At 49.9% G+C, this 20605-nt stretch overlaps 1 protein-coding gene across 8 annotated transcripts in view; it reads left to right on the top strand.

Moving 5' to 3' along the window:
* Coro7 (coronin 7) overlaps positions 1–20605 on the top strand; it is a 77192-nt gene extending 56587 nt beyond the window's left edge. For 3 of the 8 annotated variants that reach the window (XM_063226403.1, XM_063226405.1, XM_063226406.1), the window contains 22 exons: positions 519–573; positions 1005–1062; positions 1142–1287; positions 1360–1452; positions 1648–1779; positions 2458–2584; positions 3005–3180; positions 3657–3765; positions 3873–3959; positions 4037–4179; positions 4253–4357; positions 4439–4524; positions 5315–5456; positions 5542–5631; positions 6276–6392; positions 6639–6774; positions 7140–7231; positions 8104–8190; positions 18295–18379; positions 19407–19543; positions 19859–19924; positions 20453–20605. In XM_063226403.1, the coding sequence (XP_063082473.1) occupies positions 519–573; positions 1005–1062; positions 1142–1287; positions 1360–1452; positions 1648–1779; positions 2458–2584; positions 3005–3180; positions 3657–3765; positions 3873–3959; positions 4037–4179; positions 4253–4357; positions 4439–4524; positions 5315–5456; positions 5542–5631; positions 6276–6392; positions 6639–6774; positions 7140–7231; positions 8104–8190; positions 18295–18379; positions 19407–19543; positions 19859–19924; positions 20453–20530 (2347 nt within the window). In that variant the 3' untranslated portion in view covers positions 20531–20605. Of the gene's footprint in view, positions 1–518; positions 574–1004; positions 1063–1141; positions 1288–1359; positions 1453–1647; positions 1780–2457; positions 2585–3004; positions 3181–3656; positions 3766–3872; positions 3960–4036; positions 4180–4252; positions 4358–4438; positions 4525–5314; positions 5457–5541; positions 5632–6275; positions 6393–6638; positions 6775–7139; positions 7232–8103; positions 8191–8317; positions 11508–15131; positions 15264–15644; positions 15736–18294; positions 18380–19330; positions 19544–19858; positions 19925–20452 lie in introns of those variants that run through there. The other 5 variants (XR_010039817.1, XR_010039818.1, XM_063226404.1 and 2 more) reach the window with 5 other exon arrangements.

Below are 20605 nucleotides of genomic sequence, written 5' to 3'. Positions count from 1 at the left end.
GAATAGCCGGAAGCCCAGAAGCTGTGGGAGCCATTGTGCCTGGGCTTCTGGCTCAGGCTTGGGCAAAGGACTTTGAATTGGAGAGGGATCTGAGTCTCTTAAGATACCTTAAAGCTCCAAAGCACTGGGGGAAATATCCCAGGTGGCACCACACCTTAGCCCCAAGCTAGAGCAGCAGGGATGGACCCCACTGAGTACAGGCAGCCCTGAATGGGGATGTATCTGGGGTCTTCAGAAGATCCTTGATGGAACTTGGGCCTGATATCCTCAGTGGACAGGCCCAGCACAAGCAGGTAAATGGCTGGGTACTTGGGGCAAGATTTCTGGATGTGGGGCTGTGTGTGTGGCACTTGGACAGTACAAAGAAAGAGGTGGAAGGTTCTAGCAGGGGTAGGCTAATGCAGCTGAGTGGCTTCTGGTCACTGTGTTACCTTCCAAGTCCCGATTTAGGATAATAAGACACACATTGCTTCTGCTGCCACTTATTACCCCCCTGCCCACTGGCCCTCTCTCCCCAGGTCTCTGATACCCCTGCTGGACCCAGACTCCGGGCTCCTGGTCCTGGCAGGAAAGGTGAGCATGAAGCTGGGCTTCAACTCATGTCACCACCCAAAGTTGAACCTATGAAACAGTGTCCTTTCTGTTCCCCAAAAGAGGAAGAATTAGAACAGTACACCCCACTACCAGGATATCTTCCTCTGGGTGGGGTCAAGATGATGTGACCCCCTACAAAGTTGCCCTGAAGAGAACAAGACCAATAAAGCAGTGTCAAGACATGTTCACCATACCATAAATGCTGACATACACCCCTGGTGCTCAGCATGCAAGATGAGGATAGGCAACTGAGGCAGGAAGTGCTAAGGGTTCAGCTTGGCTCCTGGGCAGCACTGTGGTTCTGTGGCTCTGGTGCTTGGGGAAGAACAGAAGGTGGAGAGGAAGTTGGCGCTAGATCTCAGCCACCAGGATGTGGTCAGTGAATGACATTCAGGCTGGGCTTTTTTCAGGGTGAGAGTCAGCTGTACTGTTACGAGGTGGCCCTGCAGCAACCAGCACTGAGCCCAGGTGAGTCCTGTCTCCTTCAGTTCTCCCTCTCCTTTGAGTCTCTGTTTTCCTGATTGTTCTGCCACGTTACCCTTGACAGTGACCCAGTGCATCCTGGAGAATGTGCTACGAGGGGCAGCCCTTGTGCCCCGGCGAGCACTAAGTGTTATGGACTGCGAGGTACTCCGTGTCCTACAGCTGAGTGATGCAGCCATTGTACCCATTAGCCACCATGTGCCCCGGAAGGTGAGGGGGTCCTGAATGAGGGCTGGGGGTCTGGGGAACTCAGGCCTCCCTGACCTAACTCTCTGGCACCAGACTGTAGAGTTCCATGAGGACTTGTTCCCGGACACAACTGGCTGCATTCCTGCCTCCAACCCCTATACCTGGTGGTCCGGGAGCAACCAGCAGGTAGGGCTGAGCGCTCCCTACGGTGCCATCAATTTCTGGAAACCCCCAGTCCAGCTTTTTGTGGGGCCTTCTGCTGACCTCTAAGCCTTACCCCTTGGAATCCTACCTCTATGGAGGTCCCCTTCCCCCTGACAAATTGTGCCCCCTACTGGCATCCCTACAGCTTCACTACCTTAGTTGCCAGCCTCCCCACAGGTGCAAAAGATCAGCCTCAACCCTGCATGCCGGCCGTATCCCAGTTTCACTTCCTGTCTGGTGCCCCCCACGGAGCCTCCGTCTGTCACAACCCAGCCTGCAGAGACACCAGAGGCCAACACAGACCCAAGTGTAAGTACCAGCTGCCCCCACCCATGACTGATGTGACAGCTACAGTAGGTAGCAGGGTAAAATCAAAGGTAGGCATGTATGGGCCACCTGCCAGATGCTCTTTATGGTCTTTTATATCATCAAGTGTAACAATGGCTAGGGATATATTTCAGTGGTAGAATGTTTAGAATGTTTGCCTAGCATGCACAAGGCCCTGGGTTCAATCCCCAGTACCAAAAAAAAAAAGAGCCAGTGCGGTGATAAATGCCTCAGCATTCAGGAGGCTGAGGCAAGAGGATTTCCATGAGTTTAAGGCCAGCCTGGGCTGCAATATAAGACCCTGTCTCAAAAAAAAAAAAAAAAAAAATACAGTATAAAGTTGACCAGACATCAAGGAAATGAGACTTTTTCTGGCTTTTCTTACACCATCAGCAGTTCTGATTCACTAGTCACAGATCCCTATGAATCCAAGACTCAAGAGCTGCTATCTACTGTCCCTATAGCCTACAGCCCAGCCCACCTTCTTGCTATGTTTTGCAGTCCTGTTCTGCCCCACTCACAATGGGGCTCATGCCCAGCCCATGGTCTGGCCTAAAAAGGCCCAGAGTGATGGCCCTGGAGTCGGCCAGGTGTGTCCTGTCTCTCTCCTTGGCTAGCATGCCCAAGGGCCTGCTGACTGACCCAAGACCTTCTCCCCAGGAGGGCTTCTCTTCTCCTCCAAGCTTGCTGACATCACCCTCCACACCCTCCAGCTTGGGGGCCTCACTTTCCAGCACCAGTGGCATTGGCACCAGTCCCAGTCAGAAGTCACTGCAGAGTCTTCTAGGTAAGGCAGTCAGGACTCTGTCCATCCCACCCCTGGCTAGCCATCTAGCCCTAGTCTTCAGGGGAGACTTTATGAGGGCCACCCCCACTTGCCTAGACTTGCAGTTCTAGGCAATCATTTGTCCATTCAGCCTACCTGCTAACATGAGGCTCCTAAGTGTCATCTGTAAAATCAGAAGGCAGCCTGGACCACTGACTCCCAAGCAGTGTTTCCTGGAGCCCTGGGGTTCCATTGAGATTCCTCAAGGTGCAGAGAAGCAAGGGTGAGCTTCCCAATGTGTGCACTGCCTCTGCAGAGGCCTGGCCTGGGCACACTTCAGGCACCTTCCCATGATGAAGGAAGCAAGCAACCAAGGTCCAGAATGCAGGGGGGACAGGCACAGCATCTGACTCAAAGCTCCACATTCCTTCCACCTCCCAGGCCCCAGTTCCAAGTTCCGCCATGCTCAGGGCACTGTCCTGCATCGAGACAGTCATATCACCAACCTCAAGGGGCTTAACCTCACCACACCTGGTGAGAGTGATGGCTTCTGTGCCAACCAGCTGCATGTGGCTGTGCCTTTGCTGAGCAGTGGTGGGCAGGTAGCTGTGCTTGAGGTGAGTGATCCTGCCCAACCAGGGCTGCCTTACCTACCCACCAAGCCTCATTAAGCAAAGACTATATATCAAAACACCTGCCAGCAAACACAGTCGTCCCCCCCCCCGCCACATCCCCATGCATTAGATGCCTTCTTATCCCCATTTTACAGATGAGGGTGAAGAGGCACAGGGAGTGACCTGCCCAGGTCACACAGCTGTGTAAGTGGAGCTAGGTTCAAACCCAGACCACCTGAGCCTGGAGCCTGAACTCTTTCATTCACTTTGCACTGCTACTCCCTCACTTTCTGGAGTTTTCCAGTTGGCACTGGGCTGGGGGGCTCAAACCAGAGGTAGCTAAGGTAGAGAGGTTGGGCCACTCATCAGTGGGGACATCTGCAGGGGGTGGGGGCCCAGATACCCTGTTACCTTGCAGCTCCTGGGACCAACTCTCCTACCTGGGTCTCATGGGCCATGGTTTGGGGCACCTCCTACAGTTAAAGAATCCTGGCCGCCTGCCTGACATCGCACTGCCCACGCTGCAGAACAGGGCAGCTGTAACTGATCTGGCTTGGGACCCCTTTGACCCTTACCGCCTCGCCGTGGGTAAGGAGACTGTGATCCTGGCTTGAGGGGGAGTCCCAGGTCCTGAGTGGGGTAAGGAAACTGATGGTAGGGTCTAACAATGGGAAGCTATTGATCTCTTTGTGCAGCTGGAGAAGATGCCCGGATCCGACTGTGGCGGGTGCCCTCAGGGGGTCTGAAGGATGTACTCACCACGCCAGAGGCTGTGCTCATGGGTCAGAAGAGCCTGGGATGGGGCTGGGTGGGGTAGTGGCTTTGAAGGGCTTAGTGTCACCTCACAGTTCTCCTCCAGGCCACACAGAGAAAATCTACTCTCTGCGCTTCCACCCACTGGCAGCCGATGTGCTGGCTTCCTCTTCCTATGACCTCACTATCCGGATCTGGGACCTTCAGGCTGGGGCCGAGCGGCTGAGGCTGCAGGGCCACCAAGACCAGGTAGGACAGCTGCAGAGGCAGGGACTCAGCCATGGGGTGAGATGCTACCTCTCATGTCCCACCCTGTTCCCAGATCTTTGGTCTAAACTGGAGTCCTGATGGGCAGCAGCTCGCCACTGTCTGCAAGGATGGATATGTGCGGGTCTATGAGCCCAGGAGTGGTCCTGAACCCCTTCAGGTGAGCAATTATGGGCTGGGGGTGGCTCCCAGACCTGGCTTGGGGGACCCAGGCTAGGATTTACATGCTGCATCTCAACAGGAAGGTCCAGGACCTGAGGGTGGCCGTGGAGCCCGAATTGTCTGGGTATGTGATGGTTGCTGTCTGCTGGTGTCTGGCTTTGACAGGTGAGGACTCAGGGACCACCATTCCCAGGCTTTCCACCTGAGTCCCCTTTCCTAAAGTTGCAGACACTTGTCAGGCCTGCAAAACCTGTTCCAACCCCTCACTTACTGGCTGGTTGAGTAGGGCTGGGTGGTGGGTAGACAGATGGATGAAGGGATAGATCGATGAGTGGATGGATGGATAGGTAAGTAAACAAATGCACTTGTGAGAGGGAGGGTTGGGCAGGGAAAATGAGACAATGGGGGATCCCAGAGTGAAAGCCAAGTCCAAGAGCCCAGGCCTATTAGAGACCAAGTGTAGCACAGGAAGCAAAGAACCAAGCTAGTTAGGGAGACCAGGGAGATGGTCCCAAATACACTTTAGAAGAGGAATCAGGGATGGTCTCCAAAGTGAGGTGTCATCTGAGCTGGGTCCTATTAGGGGCTGCTGACCAAGACTATTAGGGACTGCTGACCGAGAAGGTATTGGAGCCTGGGGGGAAAGGCCAGAAAGCCCTGCAGTCCACAGGAGCAGACTTGAGGAGCAGTATGAGGGAAAGAAACCCAGAGCAGGGTCAGCACTGTACTGGGGATCTGGGACATAGTCTAGAGGAAGACAGAGGCAGACAGAGCAGCGGGTTGACACACCGCCACTCTAGTCAGGCCATTTCTTAGAGTTGGATTCAGCGTTCCCATTGCCCAGTGGACCTCAGGTTTCCTAGCCCAGAAAGGACAGGGTCCCTGAGGTAGTTTCTGCCCTTTCCCTGGCCTCTCCAGCCCTAAGGTCCTGCTTCTTCCCCTAACCCTCTGGCAGTCGAAGTGAGCGCCAGCTGCTGCTGTACATGGCTGATGCCCTGGCCAGTGGCCCCTCAGCAGTCCTGGGCCTTGACGTGGCACCATCCACCCTGCTGCCCAGCTACGACCCTGACACCAGCCTGGTCCTCCTCACGGGCAAGGTGGGCTGGGCTGAGAGGGCAGGGTGAGGGGAGGGGCTGGTGCTGCCACTTCACTGTCACCTTCCTGCCCTCACCGCCCCCCCAGGGTGACACCCGTGTATTTCTATATGAGCTGCTTCCTGAGGCTCCTTTCTTCCTGGAATGCAACAGCTTCACTTCACCTGATCCACACAAGGTAAGGCTATCCTGGACCGAGCCTCTGTCCCCAGGTGGACTCACAGGGCTTCTGTACCCTCTGGTGGCCACTAGGGAAAGTGCAGGAGTCAGAATCAGAGTACTGTGACTTGTGGTCAGCTGGCTATGAAATTATGTAGGAATTTTGAGAGCTAGTTGTTATATTTTGTATTACTAAAAATGAGCTGGGCATGGTGGTACACCCTTGTAATCACAGCTACTTGAGAGGCTGAGGCGAGAGAATCGCAGGTTTGAGTGGGTCATGGTAGGCGTTAGAAATAGAAATATTCTAGAAATAGTTCAGGACTACACATCAGGCCTCTTCCCACTAGAGAGCCAGTTGTGCACATTACCCATATGCTACTGTCCAGGGACAGGCCATGGTCCTGAGGGTCTTATTATTTGTTGGTTTTATTTATTTATTTATTTTTTTGAGACAGGGTCTTGGTATATAGTTCAAGTTGACCTCAGACTCACTGTGTAACCCATGCTGCCCTCAAACTCGTGACAATCCTCCTGCCTCTGCCTCCCAAGTGTTGGGACTACTGGTGTGTGCCACCACACCTGGCAAGTCCTGGCAGTCTTAAGTGAAAATGCTCAGCCAGAAACTCCTGGCTCCAGCTCCTGCTTCCTCATTCTCCCCAGGGCTTCATCCTCCTGCCCAAGACCGAGTGTGACGTGCGGGAAGTGGAGTTTGCCCGGTGCCTGCGGTTGCGCCAAACGTCCCTAGAACCTGTTGCATTCCGCCTTCCCCGAGTCAGGGTGAGGTTGGGTCCAAGGACTTCAGTGTTTAGTTCCCATTTTCAACACTGGTCAGGGACTTTAGTTTCTCTCTGGTCCTGCCCCCAAACCTTGTTGCTTTTCATTCTTTGTAATACCTGCCTCCATATTCTGCTGAAAATCTAAAACTCATAGAAACTCCAGCATGTGTATGGGGTGGGTATATCAAGTCTTGGTGTCAGGGTGCCCTAGCTTTTGGTCTCAGGATAATCCCCTCTACCCTTGCAGAAAGAGTTCTTCCAAGATGATGTGTTCCCGGACACAGCTGTGACCTGGGAGCCAGTACTCAGTGCTAAGGCCTGGCTGGGAGGTGCTAATGGACAGCTCCAGCTGCTCAGCCTGCAGCCCCCTGGCATGACCCCAGGTGGAATATGGGGCTGGGTATGGGAAGGAAACAGGGGAGTTTGGGCAGGGCTGGAGGAGGGGGCAGACTCCAATTCTTTCTCCCTGCTGGTGGACCAAGACTTCTGGCTCTTAATGATGAAGGACCATGTTTCCAGACCATCTCTGAGCCTCTGGAGAGCAGGACCTGTGGTCTGGGTTTCTATTCAAGACCCTACCCCCAACACACATACTCAACATACCTGCTACTACCCAGGGCAGGCCTCTTGAAGGAGGTTCAGTAGCTATTAAAACCCTCCCGGGTCTCTGCCAGAGAATCCCTCTGGGGTGGCACCAAGCAGCTCCCACCCAGGGGACTATCTAATGCCTATCGTTGCCCCACTCCAGTGAGCCAAGCACCCCGAGAAGCCCCTACCCGGCGAGCCCCATCCTCAGTGCAGTACCTGGAAGAGAAGTCAGACCAGCAAAAGAAGGAAGAGGTAGGCATGGGAGAGCTGGCCTTGTGCACAGAACAGACAGGGGTCCTGGCTAGTGTCCTTGTTTAGTTGTCCTTCAGGTCTCAATGTGACCCAAATGGCAAGAGGAGCCACATATATGTCCACTGAGTTTTGTGGGGAGACCTTCTAGGTCCCTGCATATGCTGTCCCCAGGGCATGCCAAGCGAGGGAGGGCAGTGAGAGGCCCCACCCTGGACAGCATAATATAGCCAAAGCTGGAGTTTGGGAGCCAAAGTGTGTTTGGGACCCTGGTGTACATGTGAGCCTTGAGGCAGTCCTGCCTCAAGTTCCTGAGCGCTGCAACAGACAGCAGCAACAGACAGAGGCACCATGCCATAGTCTCTGTGTCTCTAACTCTCTTGTCTCTATTCTTTTGCTATACTGGGGATTGAACCCAGGGCCTTGCATATGCTAGGGAAGCATACTAAGCTACATCCTCAGTTCTTTAAAATTTTAATCTTGCTGGGCATGGTAGCACATGCCTATAATTATCCCAGCACTTTGAGAGGCTGAGGCAGGAGGCTCACATCAAATTCAAAACCAGACTAAACTACATGGCAAGCCCTTAATTTTTTTTTTTTAATTGCTGAGACAGTCTTTTTAAGTAGCCCAGGCTGGCCTTATCTTGTGATCTTCTTACCTCAGCCTTTCAAATAGCTGAGATTATAGGTATGTGCCAGGATGCCCACTGCTCAGTCCTTGTGGCCTTTTCAATGAAAGCCCATCAACTCTGGCAGAGTTTTACTTGAAAAGTCTTTTTACGACACTATTGAATTTTAAACCATGGGGGATGTAATGATTTGCAGGTCAGTGAGTCTTGCTCCTTTCAGTTCTTCTCCTGTCTACCTTTGTAGCTACTGAATGCTATGGTGGCAAAGCTGGGGAACCGGGAAGACCCACTGCCCCAAGACTCCTTTGAAGGGGTGGATGAGGATGAATGGGTGAGTGAATGGCAAATGGGCCCAGCTCTTCCAGTTGGCAGCGCTGCCCCTCTCGTGTACACTGCAGCACATCTCTTTTCTCCTCAGGCCTCTTAACGGCCTTCTACTTCTTGGTTTATCACCCCAGGACTAGCCTGCACACCAGTCACTTCTGGCCTCAGCTGTTGCTGCCACCTCCTAGAACCACTTTGTGCTCCTGCATACCTCACATCTCTCCAAACTGGAAGACATCTCTGGCCCTGGCACACCCCATCCCAGAAGCCCTGGTTTCCTGTGGGCTTTGGGCACTTTTGTGGCCACTGGGCTCACTTGCAATTTCTTGAGATTGTTTGCATCTCTGCTTTCTCTAGGACCAGCTGCTTCTCCTCAGTTGCCTGCTAGCATGTGAATGGGGTTGGGAGGGATGAGCAGCATGTCCCTGGGCAGGCCCGGGGCTCCCTGTCTCTCCTACTCTTTCTGCTGACCCCGGCCAATCCCAGCCTGGGCTGGCATTGTCCAGCACTTTTGTTTACTACGTGCCAGTCAGTCTTGCCTGTTTCCCAGTTCCAGACAAAAGTATGGGGAGCTGGCCCTCCACTAAGTCATTTGAAGCAGCCTCCACCTCAGGGTTTGGGACCACTTGCCCTGCTTCCCAGGCTTGACGCCTGGAAAAGGAGCCTCACCAAACTGATTGCTCGGTTGGTACAGTATCAATTCCACAGGGACCAGCTTGCATACACCCTGGATGTTTTTAACAATTAAACTTTTTTAAGCTGGCCACTTTTTGTGTTCTCTGGTCTCTGACTAAAAAGGGGATGGGGACACGAGTATGTGAGAGTGGTTAGGCCCTGTGCTTCCAGTCCCAGCCTCAACTTTTCTTCTAAGGCTTTTTAGATGCAGGCTGCTGGGATTTCATTTCATTCAACACTCAGGAGCCCAGCAACAGCCTAGATGTATTAGCCTGCTGAAGTTAACAGGAAAGAGAGTTTTCCAGGGAGCTTAAATTTAATATAACTTTGTTGCACAAGTGAACCCTGTACTGTCTGCAGGAGAACAGTGTTAAGAGAGCATTTGAGAAGAAAGTAGTGAAAGGATGTGATTTAGATTTAGATGCATGCCAGGAGAGTGTGGTGGTACACCTTTGTAATGTCAGCATCAGGAGGCTGAGGCAGGAGGATTGCTATAAGTTTAAGACCAGTCCGAGTTACACAGTGAGTTCAAGGCCAGGCTGATTACATTAATAAGACCCTCTCACAGCAACAAAACAAAACAACAAAAAAGCCGGGGTAAGCCAGGGTATTCAGGGATCTGAGAGAATGACTCATTTAATTTGAGAGCCAAGACCTGAAGGAGACAGCCAAACAGAGAGCCAGGAAGAAAACATTTCAGACCAAAGGAAAGGCAGCGTAGGTGATGGAAGAAAGAATCTGGACAGCTAAGGAAACGGAAGGAAAGCAGGGCAGTGGTCTATAGCATAATCCAAGGCAGCCCACTTTCATCCAATAACCAAATATTTGTGGGTGCTGGTCCTGTGCCAACACTCCACAGGGACAGAATCCCTAAGTACAGAATGCAGACTTGTGGTTTCAAGGGCTGGAGGTGAGAAGGGGTAGAGAATGCTGATAAGTGGTGACATTGTTTTGAAACTAGACGTTTATGTTAATTGCACAGCTCTGTGAATATCCTAAAAGGCACTGACTGAATTACAGATTTTTTTTAAAGACAGGGTCTCGAAATGTAGTTCAGGCTGACCTTAAATTCACTGTGTAGCCTAGGCGGGGTTCGAACTCATGGCTATCCTTCTGTCTTAGCCTACCAAGTGCTGAGATTCCAGGCATGTACCACCATGTCTGATCAGAATTACAGATTTTAAGAAGGTGACTTGAGAGCTGGGTGTGGTAGCACATTACCTATAATCCCAGCACTGAGATGGCAGGATCATTGTAAATTTTTAAAGCCTTGAGTTCAAGACTAGCTGAAATTACAAAATGAGACGGTGTCAAAAAACCACAATAATGCCAGGAATATAAGCCCAGTAGTACAAGCACCTGCCTGGCAAACACAAGGTACTCCGTTTGATTCCTGGTACAAAAAGTAAATAAATAAATAATAGAAAGTGGGCTGGGGATATAGTTCAGCAGTGCAGCTCCTGCCTGACAAGTGCAAGGTCCTGAGTGGTACCCCCTCCCAGATAATAATAAGCTGAGGCCAGGTGTGGTGGCACATACCTATAATCCAGCTACTGAGTTGGTTGAGGCAAAAGGATTACAAGTGTGAGGTCAGCACAGTAAGGTTTCACCTCAAAAATAAAGGCTGGGTGTAATTCCAGCACTGGGGTGGCTGAGGCAGGAGGATCACTGTGAGTTCAAGGCCAGTTTAAACTGCATAGGGAAACCCTGTCTCAAAAAAATAAATATATAAAATAAAATGATCCAGATCACATGTGAATTATATCTTAAAAAACTGTTACGAGGGCTGGGGATATAATTCAGTGGCACAAGGCTTGCCTGGCAAAGTGCAAGATCATGAGTTGGATCCTGGTACCAAAAAACAAAAACAAACAAACAAAAAACTGTCACCAAAAATACACGAAGCCAGGTGTGGAGGTACTACGTACCAATATTGAGATTATCCTGAACTACACAGTGACCCTTTATTTTAAAACACAAACCAAAAAACCGAAAGGATGGAGGGTATGTCACAGCACAATGAAGAGCGTCAGGTAGACATCCGCGAGTGTCATCTGAGGGCAGATGTGGAAGAAATGAGTGTCCGTTATCTCATAAGCAGAAACCTTTGAAATTCTTTTTTTTTTTTTTTTTTTGGTGCTGGGGCTCAAACTCAGGACTTCCTCGTGCTTGCCTGTGGCAGGGCTGGTGCGCCGAGCTAAATCCCCTGCCCTGAAGTTCTTCGTTTTATTAAATATTCCGGAGAATTTGGCATCCAACTCAATACTGTGTCTGTTTATTTTATGTTTTGGTCCTAAATATTTTCGCGAAATCAAAAGAATAAACAGCCCCACATTTGACCCATTTCCCAGAATCCTTACTCCTTAGTTGCTGGAGAACCACGGTCCTGCCGCGCCCTTCGCCCTTACGTGAGTCCAATAGTCCTTTGAACCCACAGCAGGTTCCGCCCCCAAAGAGATTCTGCTCCGCCCCGCGTACGTCACGGCCGGTGCTGGTTCCCGAGACCATGACAATGCGCATGCCCAGCACTCCCTGGCGCACGCGCTCTCTGCTGTCTTTCTTAACCTCTGACCTGCCGGCCGCCCTTGAGCGAGGGCCGAGGGTCCAAGAAGCCCAAGCCCGCGGCCCGGACGCATAGCAGTCGCCATGGTGAGGCCTGAGACGGGCACTGGCCCGGGAAGGGGAAGGAGAGAGGGAGACGCGTCGAGCTGTGAGCGCTGGCTAGGCTGAGAGAACTGTGTTCCCTCGTGCGCGGCAAAAAGCAGGGTCTAGGGGAGTCGCACCGCGGCGGAAGCAGGCGAGAGCGGCGCGGCACCCTTTGGCCAGCTTTACGGGGCTGGGCTGCAGGGCTGAGGTGGTGGGCCGGGAGCGCCTGGCTGGCACGGTAGCCGTGTGGCCAACCTCTTGAGAACGAGCAGCCCTGGGCAGTTGGATGTGGAGGATGGGCAGCCCCCGAGCCTTGGGGTTCTGCGCAGTCCATGGGGTTTGCCGTTTATTATCTCCGTTTTATAGTCAACTATCCAGTGGAGTAGTATACCTGGCTTTGAACTGATCCGCAGGCATGGAAAATGGAGCCTTTTAGTGTTACCTGTGGCACTGAGAGCCAGTCTGCAGACCTGTACGCTGGCAGGCCAGCTGGGAAGCTTTGAAAAGGCATAGGTTGCTGGGCGCGGTAGCGCACGCCTGCAATCCCAGCAATTGGGAAGCTGAGGCTGGAGGATCACTGAGAGTTCGAGACCAGCCTGAACTACATAGAGACACCCTGTCGAGGGTTTGGGGAGCAGGTCTGGGAGGCTGAGGCACGAGAATGGTGAGTTCGAGGCCAGCCTGGGTAACTTAGCGATTTAGCTAAATCCTGTCTCAAAAATAAAATAATAAAAAAAAATTTTAATAAAAATTTAAAAGGCAAGTCTTTGACCAGTTTCTGGAGGCCCTATATATAAGTTCCCCAAGTGATTCTGATGCAGTCTGTTTAGGAACCTCTTAACTTAGGAGGAGGATAAATTAGAAATTAGGTGCTTACAAGCTCCAGGCCTTGAGATGAGGCTTTGTGTAGATTTTCATTGAATTCATAATGAAGTCATACCATCCTTGACCCTATTTTACACATAAGAAACCTGAAGCTAGAATCTTGACTCTTCCAGGGTCGTTTTTTCCAGGAACCAGGCCCTGATTTTTGAGCCCAGCGTTTTGTGTCCCCAGGCTACATTTGCCACCACATTACTCCTGTCTTGTGGTTATTTATTGAGGACCCACAGTGATCCTTTACAGAACCAGCTCCTTGGTTTGTATTCCCTCATTGAACTTTGAGCCTCTGCCAAGTCCAAATAAAATGTGGCCCTAGAGGAATTTGTATCCTAAAGGAGAAAGGAAGTGAATTGGTAAAATAAGACTATATAACAGTACGTTGATAGGAAAAAAAAATGTTATGGGGAGGAGCTTAAGAAAATTTCATGTAGGGGATGAGGTTTTAGGTCTCAGATACCTATAATACTTTAAGAAAGAGATAGGAAGCTGGGTACCAACAGCCTTACTTGGTGACACAAGTCTCTAAAAAGGGAAGCCTCAATTTTGTCATTCTAGTCACTTCTCCAGGAAGAGAAACTGTGTTAGTGAAGAACTGGTGAGAGGAGGTCAACATGTTGAGCCAAGACCTCAAGGATGTTTGGGTCTTCACAGTGTCAGGCTGGGGTGGGGAATCCAGAGAGAGTTAAAGGACTCAGTAGTAAAGGCATTGTGGAGTATTCAATATGAGAGCTGTTCTAAGAGTGGGGATGGGGGGGGCAGGAAAAAAGTCGAGGGAATATGGAGAGGTGTGAATGCCAGGCTGAAGTGTCAGCTGAATCTGCAGGCAGCAATAGATGTACTGTGAGCTCCCAGAGCCTTCAGCTAGAGAAGCATTTGGAAACACTGTCTGAGGACATAAGAGTTTCTGAAACTACAGCTTTGGGCAGAGCAGACCCCAGGGGGGCCTAGTTATGTGGATTCTTTTTTTTTTTTTGTCTTTTTCTTTTTTATCGGCACCGGGGATTGAACTCACGACTGCCTGCTTGCAAGGCAGGCGCTTATGCTGCTGAGCTAAATCCTCAGCCCCTTAGTTATGTGGATTCTTGATAGCCAGACTTGTTTGAGTTCATGATAGAGACCTGCTGTACAGGCCAGTGCTAGGGCTCCAGGAATACTGGGGCAGATGTCATAATTGTAGTCCTGACTTTCCAGCTGTTCAGGTGTGATGCCAGCAGCTGTTTGCAGGCACCCTAGGTGACCAGTCTTCTGTCCAGTCTTGTTGCATCCTTCAGAAGGATGCATTTCAGTGACAGCCTTTGTATCAGCCTGAGGGCTTGCAGCTCTGCTTTGAAGGAACACTATATTCCACACAGGCCTGCTAGAAAGCTGGGCTTGCTCCTTTTTTGTTTCCTCCCCACACATGGCCTTGCTATATAGTACAGGCTGGCTTCCAACTTCCAGCAGTTGTACTGCCTCAGCCTCCTAAATGCTAGGATTACAGGCATGTGCCCCCACACCTGATTTACCTTTTTTTTTTTTTTCTGATTTACTTTTAAGACATAAGTCTGGATGCACCACAGTGCTGTTTGTAGTCCTTTACCCCAGCTGTGGGTTTGAGTGCTGCATTGTGCCAACTTGCTCCCTAGATAATAACTGTATGTGCTGCCCATGGTGAGTCCAGAGTTGGGGTCCTGTGATTCTGACTTTTGCTCTCCACTTGAAGTTTATCACCACATAGGCTTGTTGCTCTTGCCTGGGATCTTCCTAAGGTCTAAGAATCAATTAATTATGGGGTGGTTTGGGGTACAGGCTGCTCAATTGCCTGTACTATATAGCAAGGCCCTGTGTGGGGAGGAAACAAAAAAGGAGCAAGCCCAGCTTTCTAGCAGGCCTGTGTGGAATATAGTGTTCCTTCAAAGCAGAGCTGCAAGCCCTCAGGCTGATACAAAGTCCAGTTGCTGTTTCAGTCCCTTATGGTAGCTGCAGCAGGAAGATCCCAGCTCCCCACAGATCTTTAGCTATGAGCATTGTCTGACTCAGAGTCAGTACTTAGGAAATATTTGGGTTCATATAGGTAGATGAGAGGTTTGGCTGCTCAATTGCCAGACCACTAATACCAAAGAGGGTCTGGTCTGGAAGCAAAGCTGTTATGAACTTGTCATGGAACCTGCTTGGTTTTACATGTATTATCTCCCATAAGGAGGGTATTATGTACTTCATTTTTCAGGTAAGAAAATTGAGGTTCAGAAAGGTTGAGTAGTTTTCCCAGGGCCATGTAGCTCTTGAGAAGCAGAGCTGGGTTCCAGTCTGGATCAGCATCATTCCTTTGTTTCTCTGCTTTCTCAGTTCTCTAGGGAATAATGCTGTGTTTTGCAGCTTTTACCCTTGAGCACTCAAAGGGACAATATCAAATAAGCTTCTGTAGCCCTGTGCGTGGTGTTGCACACCTGTAATCCCAACACTTGGGAGGCTGAGGCAGGAAAATTGCTGCAAGTTTGAGGCCAGTTTGAACTACCTAAGTGAGTTCAAGGCCAACCTGTCTTACATAGTAAAACCCTGTCTCAAAAAAAAAGAAGCAAGGGGCTACTATGTTAGAAAAAATCTTTTACTCCATACTATTTGGCCATTCCTAGGTTTTATGAATCCAACAGTAATAAATGAAACATCTAATTGATACCTACCTTATCATTAGACTTTGTCAGGCACCTTTTAGGCATCATCTCATTTAATCTCTGTGACAGCTATACTGTTTTCCACATTTTACAGGTGATGAGATGGTCTCGGGGGTTGGGAACATGTCCTGGGCCACACAATCAGGATTTGCACACAAGGAAAGCCCAAAGCCTTCCTGTATAACTGCTATACTACACTGCCCACACAGCTGCTGAAACTTTACAGGTCAGTCCTGCCTCTCCATAGCCAGGTAGCTGTGGACAGTGGAACTGCAGATTACTATGCCACTTTGACTTGAAGTGAATGGGGGTGATTGGGGAAGTTTCCCAATTATAGCCTCAAGTGTGATTTTTTTAAATTGTTTTGTTTTTTAGTGCTGGGGATCTTGCATGCTGAGCAAGTGCTTTACCTGGGCTATACCCCTACCTCAGCTGTAGTTCTTTGTGTAAATATTTACCTTATTTTGGGACAGGATTTTGCTAAACTACCCAGGCTGGACTCAAGACTTTTGATCCTCCTGCCTCAGCATCCCAGAGTGCTGAGATTACAGGTGTATACTACCACATTGGGCAGCACCTCAATTTTTAACATGCATTATTTCAGCAGAAAGGTAAGCCAGTGATTACAAAGCCATGTCTGGCAGCAGAGGAACAGAGGCTTTTGGTAGAAGATGAGATCACCTCAAAAGGTATTCCAGGTAAAAGAAAGTCTTCTGGGGCCAGAAATACAGGTCAGAGGCACAGTGCCTGCCTGGCAAGTGTGACATCCTAAGTTTGATTTCTGGTACCAAAAAAGTTTTAAAAAAATTAAAAAATTTTTAAAAAAAAGAAAAAGCCCTCTGGTGTCACTGATGGCCTGTCGGACAGGACCAGCCTATCTCAGCCTCTCGTCCTGCTTGGGAGTGGCTTTAGGAAAGGAGGGCAGAATCTCTTAGGTGAGATAACTAATAAGCAAGTGCCCTGTTACTACTTACACCTGCAACACAGCTGACTGCAGACCTGCCCACCTTTGATCACACAAGGTTCTTCTCTGAGATTTGCTTTCTAGTGTGAAATGTAGGGTTTATGAAATCTCCAGGGCTTATGAAATCTCTACCTATATGAAATGGCAATCCACTTGTTTATTCATTCTCCTAATGGCCCATAATCACATCTTGCCTGTTAGGAAAGGGCAGGACTCTGGGAGCCAAAGGAAGCCAGTTTTACTAGAGTCTGGACTCCACTGGAATCTGACAGGCCCTCTTTGGCCTGCAGTGTGTTCCTGATATTGGTTAGTTTGCTCAGTTGCCTCCTCCCAAGCCCCAGGATCCTGTGGAGGCAGTAGCCAGTATACTAGGTCTGAGTTCCCCCTCCCCACTCCTGAGTTCCAGCCATGTGTACTCAGGCTGGTCACTAAACCCCTGGACTTACTGAGATTAGAGGACACAAACAATAGAACATGTCTACAGCACTTGCACACAAGCTCAGTGAATACTGACAGGAAATCTTAACTGCAGGGACATACAAGAAAAGTACAGTGAGTATGCTTGAGTGACCTCTGTGCCCCTACTTATACCCTTTTCACAGACTTGGGATCTTTTTATTTTTGAATAGTAGGCATTGAACCCCAGGGCCTTTGCTCTAAGCTAGTTTCAACCCTGTAGTACTTTTTTTTTGAGACAGTCTTGCTATGTAGTACGGGCTGGCCTTGTACTAGCTTCTGTAGCCCAGGCTGACCTTGATCTCATGGTAGTCCTCCTGCCTCAGCCTCCTGAGAGTGCTGGGATTACAAGTATGTGCTAATAAACCTAGCTCATGCTTTTTATTTTGAGATAGTCTTGCAGTGTTACCTAAGTTAGGCTTGAATTTGGGAATTCTGCTTTAGCCTTCCAGAGTGGTAGAATTAGAGGCCTGCACCATCATGCTTGGCTCCCAGAACCCTCCTCCCCCATGTGTTTTTTTGTTTTGTTTTGTTTGTACCAGAAATCTTAACTCAGGACCTTGTGCTTGCCAGGCCGGCACTTACGCAGCTGAGCTATATCCCTGTTGACCCACTCCCCTCCATTGCTTTATTTATTTATTTATTTATTTAATATTTTGAAACAGTCTTGTATGCTCAATCTTGAGGTTCTCCTGCCTTGGTCTCCTAGTAGATCATTTTTTTATACATGCTATCTATATATTACTTCTATTTTACAATAAGATCTGTATGATTTTTCATGTTATTTGCCTTGCTTATCTCCTGCCAGTTCGGGCTATTGGCTGCTCCCCAGATGTCCCTTATACTTTTCCTCCCTGTTCCTGTGCCTACAAAGCCCTAATGTACTCTCAAAATTCTATCGTCCCATTAGAACCTAGCTCAAGGAAAGTAGTCTTTTCCCAGCACCTATGTCCTGTTACTAAGTGCCCCCTCTGTTGACTGTGTACCTCTGGTCTCATCTTAGACAAAATTCCCTGGGTGCCATCATGGAATATTGAATCAAAAGTTGAAGGTCTGCATAATCTTGCTGTGCTGCAGCCAATTTTCCTGCCAGGCTGTGTGAGTGTGGCCAACTCGGATGGTAGAGACCAGGTTCTGTATGTCATTGTACTCAAATGCTGAACAGAGAGCATTATAAACACAGGCCCTAAACCAGTGTTTGAGTGACTTGGCTGACCCAGTGGCTGAAGCGATAAAGTAGCTATACTGTCTTATCTTCTGAGTCCTTAGCGGTTGTCTAACTATCCTCTTGTAAGCTTCTGTCTCCTGCAAGCGGAGACAGTCTTCTCTAAGTGAATGCTAGTAATTTTGTTGTGTTGACTGGAATGGACTCCCAAGTATAGGACTTGAATAGTCCTGGAGAAAGTCACCACCACCACCACTCCCCCTCACCCCCCACCCCCGGTGAAATGGATAACAACCAATCTCAGAAGCACAAGAGAAGCTGTTTGGGTCCCTGGAGTGGAAAATGACTGTCCTGCCTGCCAGGCTGCAGTGTTTCTTCCTAAATTGTGCTCTCCATATTCACCCATGCCGTCTTGGCTCCTCTCTGCCTTTCCTGAAGGTCATGGGAGGACTGCCTTAACTCTTGGGACTCCAGAGACTGACCTCTGCCACCTTACCAGCAGAAACTTTTTTATCTGGGCTTTGGGCTGTGGCCACAGTTCAGTGCCTCATGCCTTCAGCTCTCCAGCAGTCTTGCCACTTGACAAGGATGGGTACTTGCCACTAGGATGGGTACTACCTTTCAAGGCCCTGGGAATGCAGCCTGCTGACCAGGTGCCTGCTCTGCCCACAGGCCAAGTACCTGGCCCAGATCATTGTGATGGGCGCCCAGGTGGTGGGTAGAGCCTTTGCTCGAGCCTTGCGGCAGGAATTTGCAGGTAAGCTTTGGCTCATCTTTCCCCTGGGCTGGGAGCTCCTCTCCAGGTCTGATTTCCCCTATAGGCTGGGCTGGCTGTGAATGCAGGGCTCCATCTGTGGGCTGAGGGTCTGTGGCTTGGGCAGCATGGGGTATTTCTCCAGGCTGGGGGGGGGGGAGCACTGTCCAATTTTGGGACTTTCTTATGTAAGAGAAGATTTATTTTCACTGACACCTGGTTAACATGAGCATCAAGGGCAGGAGTTGGCAATTGGCTCACCTGGCTACCTGTTTTAATAAAGTTTTATTAGAGCATAGCCATACCCTCTGGCTGCTTGCACGGAAGTACAGATTATTTGGCTGCAAAGTTAAAATATTTACTATCTGATTTTTTAAGGAAAAGTTTAGCTCCTGACTAGGGTCACTGAAACAGTTAACCCAAGGCAGTTTGTTTGGTGGTCTGAGTATCTGCTGTACAGCCAGGTACTGGCCAAGCTGTTGTTCTCCACTTGCTCTTAACTTCACTCTTGTCTGGTCCCCGTATTACCATAAAGGCCCCAATTTGTTGTGTCCCTGAGATAAGGGATAGGGGAAAAAGAGGTACAAGGTCATCTTGTGATCTAGACTGGGGACCAAGAGCCAGGTGTTTTGTTTTGTTTCAAGACAGGGTCTCACTTTGTAATGCAGGTTGGTCTTGAATTCACTTTGTAGGCCAGGCTGGCCTGGAACTTTATAGTAGTCCTCCTGCCTCTACCTCCTATGTGCCAAGATTACAGGTTTGTGCCACCAAACCAAGCTCAGGAGCTAGGATTTATGGTCAGATCTTGTCCTGATCATTAATCCAGTGAGGCATGTCTGTCTTCACTTTACCATGACACCCACCTCTAGCCAAAAAAAATAAGCCACTACTAGAGAACAAGAACCTCTCCTGGTCACCTCTGTCCCTGTGCGTCTCTTCTGTGCCACCTGGCAGGGGTGAGCCACCCACTTGGAAAGCCCAGGAGCTCTGGGTTGCTGAGGGCAGAGTGATCACCCACATGTCCACACAGCTAGTCGGGCAGCAGCTGATGCCCGGGGACGTGCAGGACACCAGTCTGCAGCTGCATCCAACCTCTCTGGCCTCAGTCTCCAGGAGGCCCAGCAGATTCTCAACATCTCCAAGCTGAGTGCAGAGGAAATCCAGAAGGTGAGGCTACCAGATTTCTGGAAGTTGGGATGGAGAGGAGCTGGCAAAGGTTGGTGGGTATGGAGGCTCTGATTGTAGCCACTGGAGATTGCCAGTGTGGCTTAAGTTTTAGGCCCAAGCAGAGCAGTTGCAAAGACATAGGGCGGTTGAGAGAATAGCTGAGCCTATCTCTGACCCTAAGCAGTCAGAGCAGCTTCTAGAGTTACAATAGTGTGGCATGTAGGATGCAGAGGTCTATTTAGCTTTACTTCCTTGTTAGCTTCCCTGGTGTTTCTGAAGACTGTAAACTTGCTCACCATCTCCTTTCTGCCACAGAACTATGAACACCTATTTAAAGTGAATGATAAATCCGTGGGTGGCTCCTTCTACTTGCAGTCAAAGGTGAGTGCTCTTTGATTCTGCAAGAAGGTAAGCTGTGAACCTCCTTTTCACTGGGGCCCTCATTTCGAGGTACAGCAGCTGGTACATATATGTTTGACAGGCCTTTCTTCCCCTGGTTCCCCACCCTTAGTGAGGACCTTCCAAACTACCACTCCTTGTGGCAACCCTAGTTCCATAGGGCACAGCTGAGGAAACAGTGGCCTTCTCAGCAGCTTGGACCTTGAAGGAATAGGAGCCAGCTGCTGGTAGTGTATGAAGACCTACACTCTGGCTGCAGCAGTACAGACGTCCAATGTTGGGCTCCCCTGGAAGAGGGACTATCCACAGACTGCCTCTCACCCCAGAGTACTGCTACACTTGATCTTAGCCAAAAGGCTGAGAAGCAGTCCCCTGGGACATTGCTAAAGGAGCTGTTGATACCCCACCCACTGCCCTCCACAGAGGGAAGGGAAGAGACCAGCCATGCAGGCAAAGGGGCAAGGGCAGAGGCTCTGCCAGAGCCTGATACCCTGAACCCCCCCCCCCCAGGTCGTCCGTGCAAAGGAGCGCCTGGATGAGGAACTCAGAATCCAGGCCCAGGAGGACAGAGAGAAAAGGCAAACATGACTGTTCATCTCACCCCACCCCACCCCACACCACCGCCTCTTAATTTATAGCTTGGTAATAAATGTCTTTCCTGCA

This window comes from Cavia porcellus, unplaced genomic scaffold (genome assembly GCF_034190915.1).
Source record: "Cavia porcellus strain 051 isolate PalLab524CR breed Dunkin Hartley unplaced genomic scaffold, mCavPor4.1 scaffold_16, whole genome shotgun sequence".
Lineage (NCBI taxonomy): Eukaryota > Metazoa > Chordata > Mammalia > Rodentia > Caviidae > Cavia > Cavia porcellus.
The sequence above is the reverse complement of the archived record's forward strand: the minus strand, read 5'-3'. Positions and strand labels throughout refer to the sequence as shown.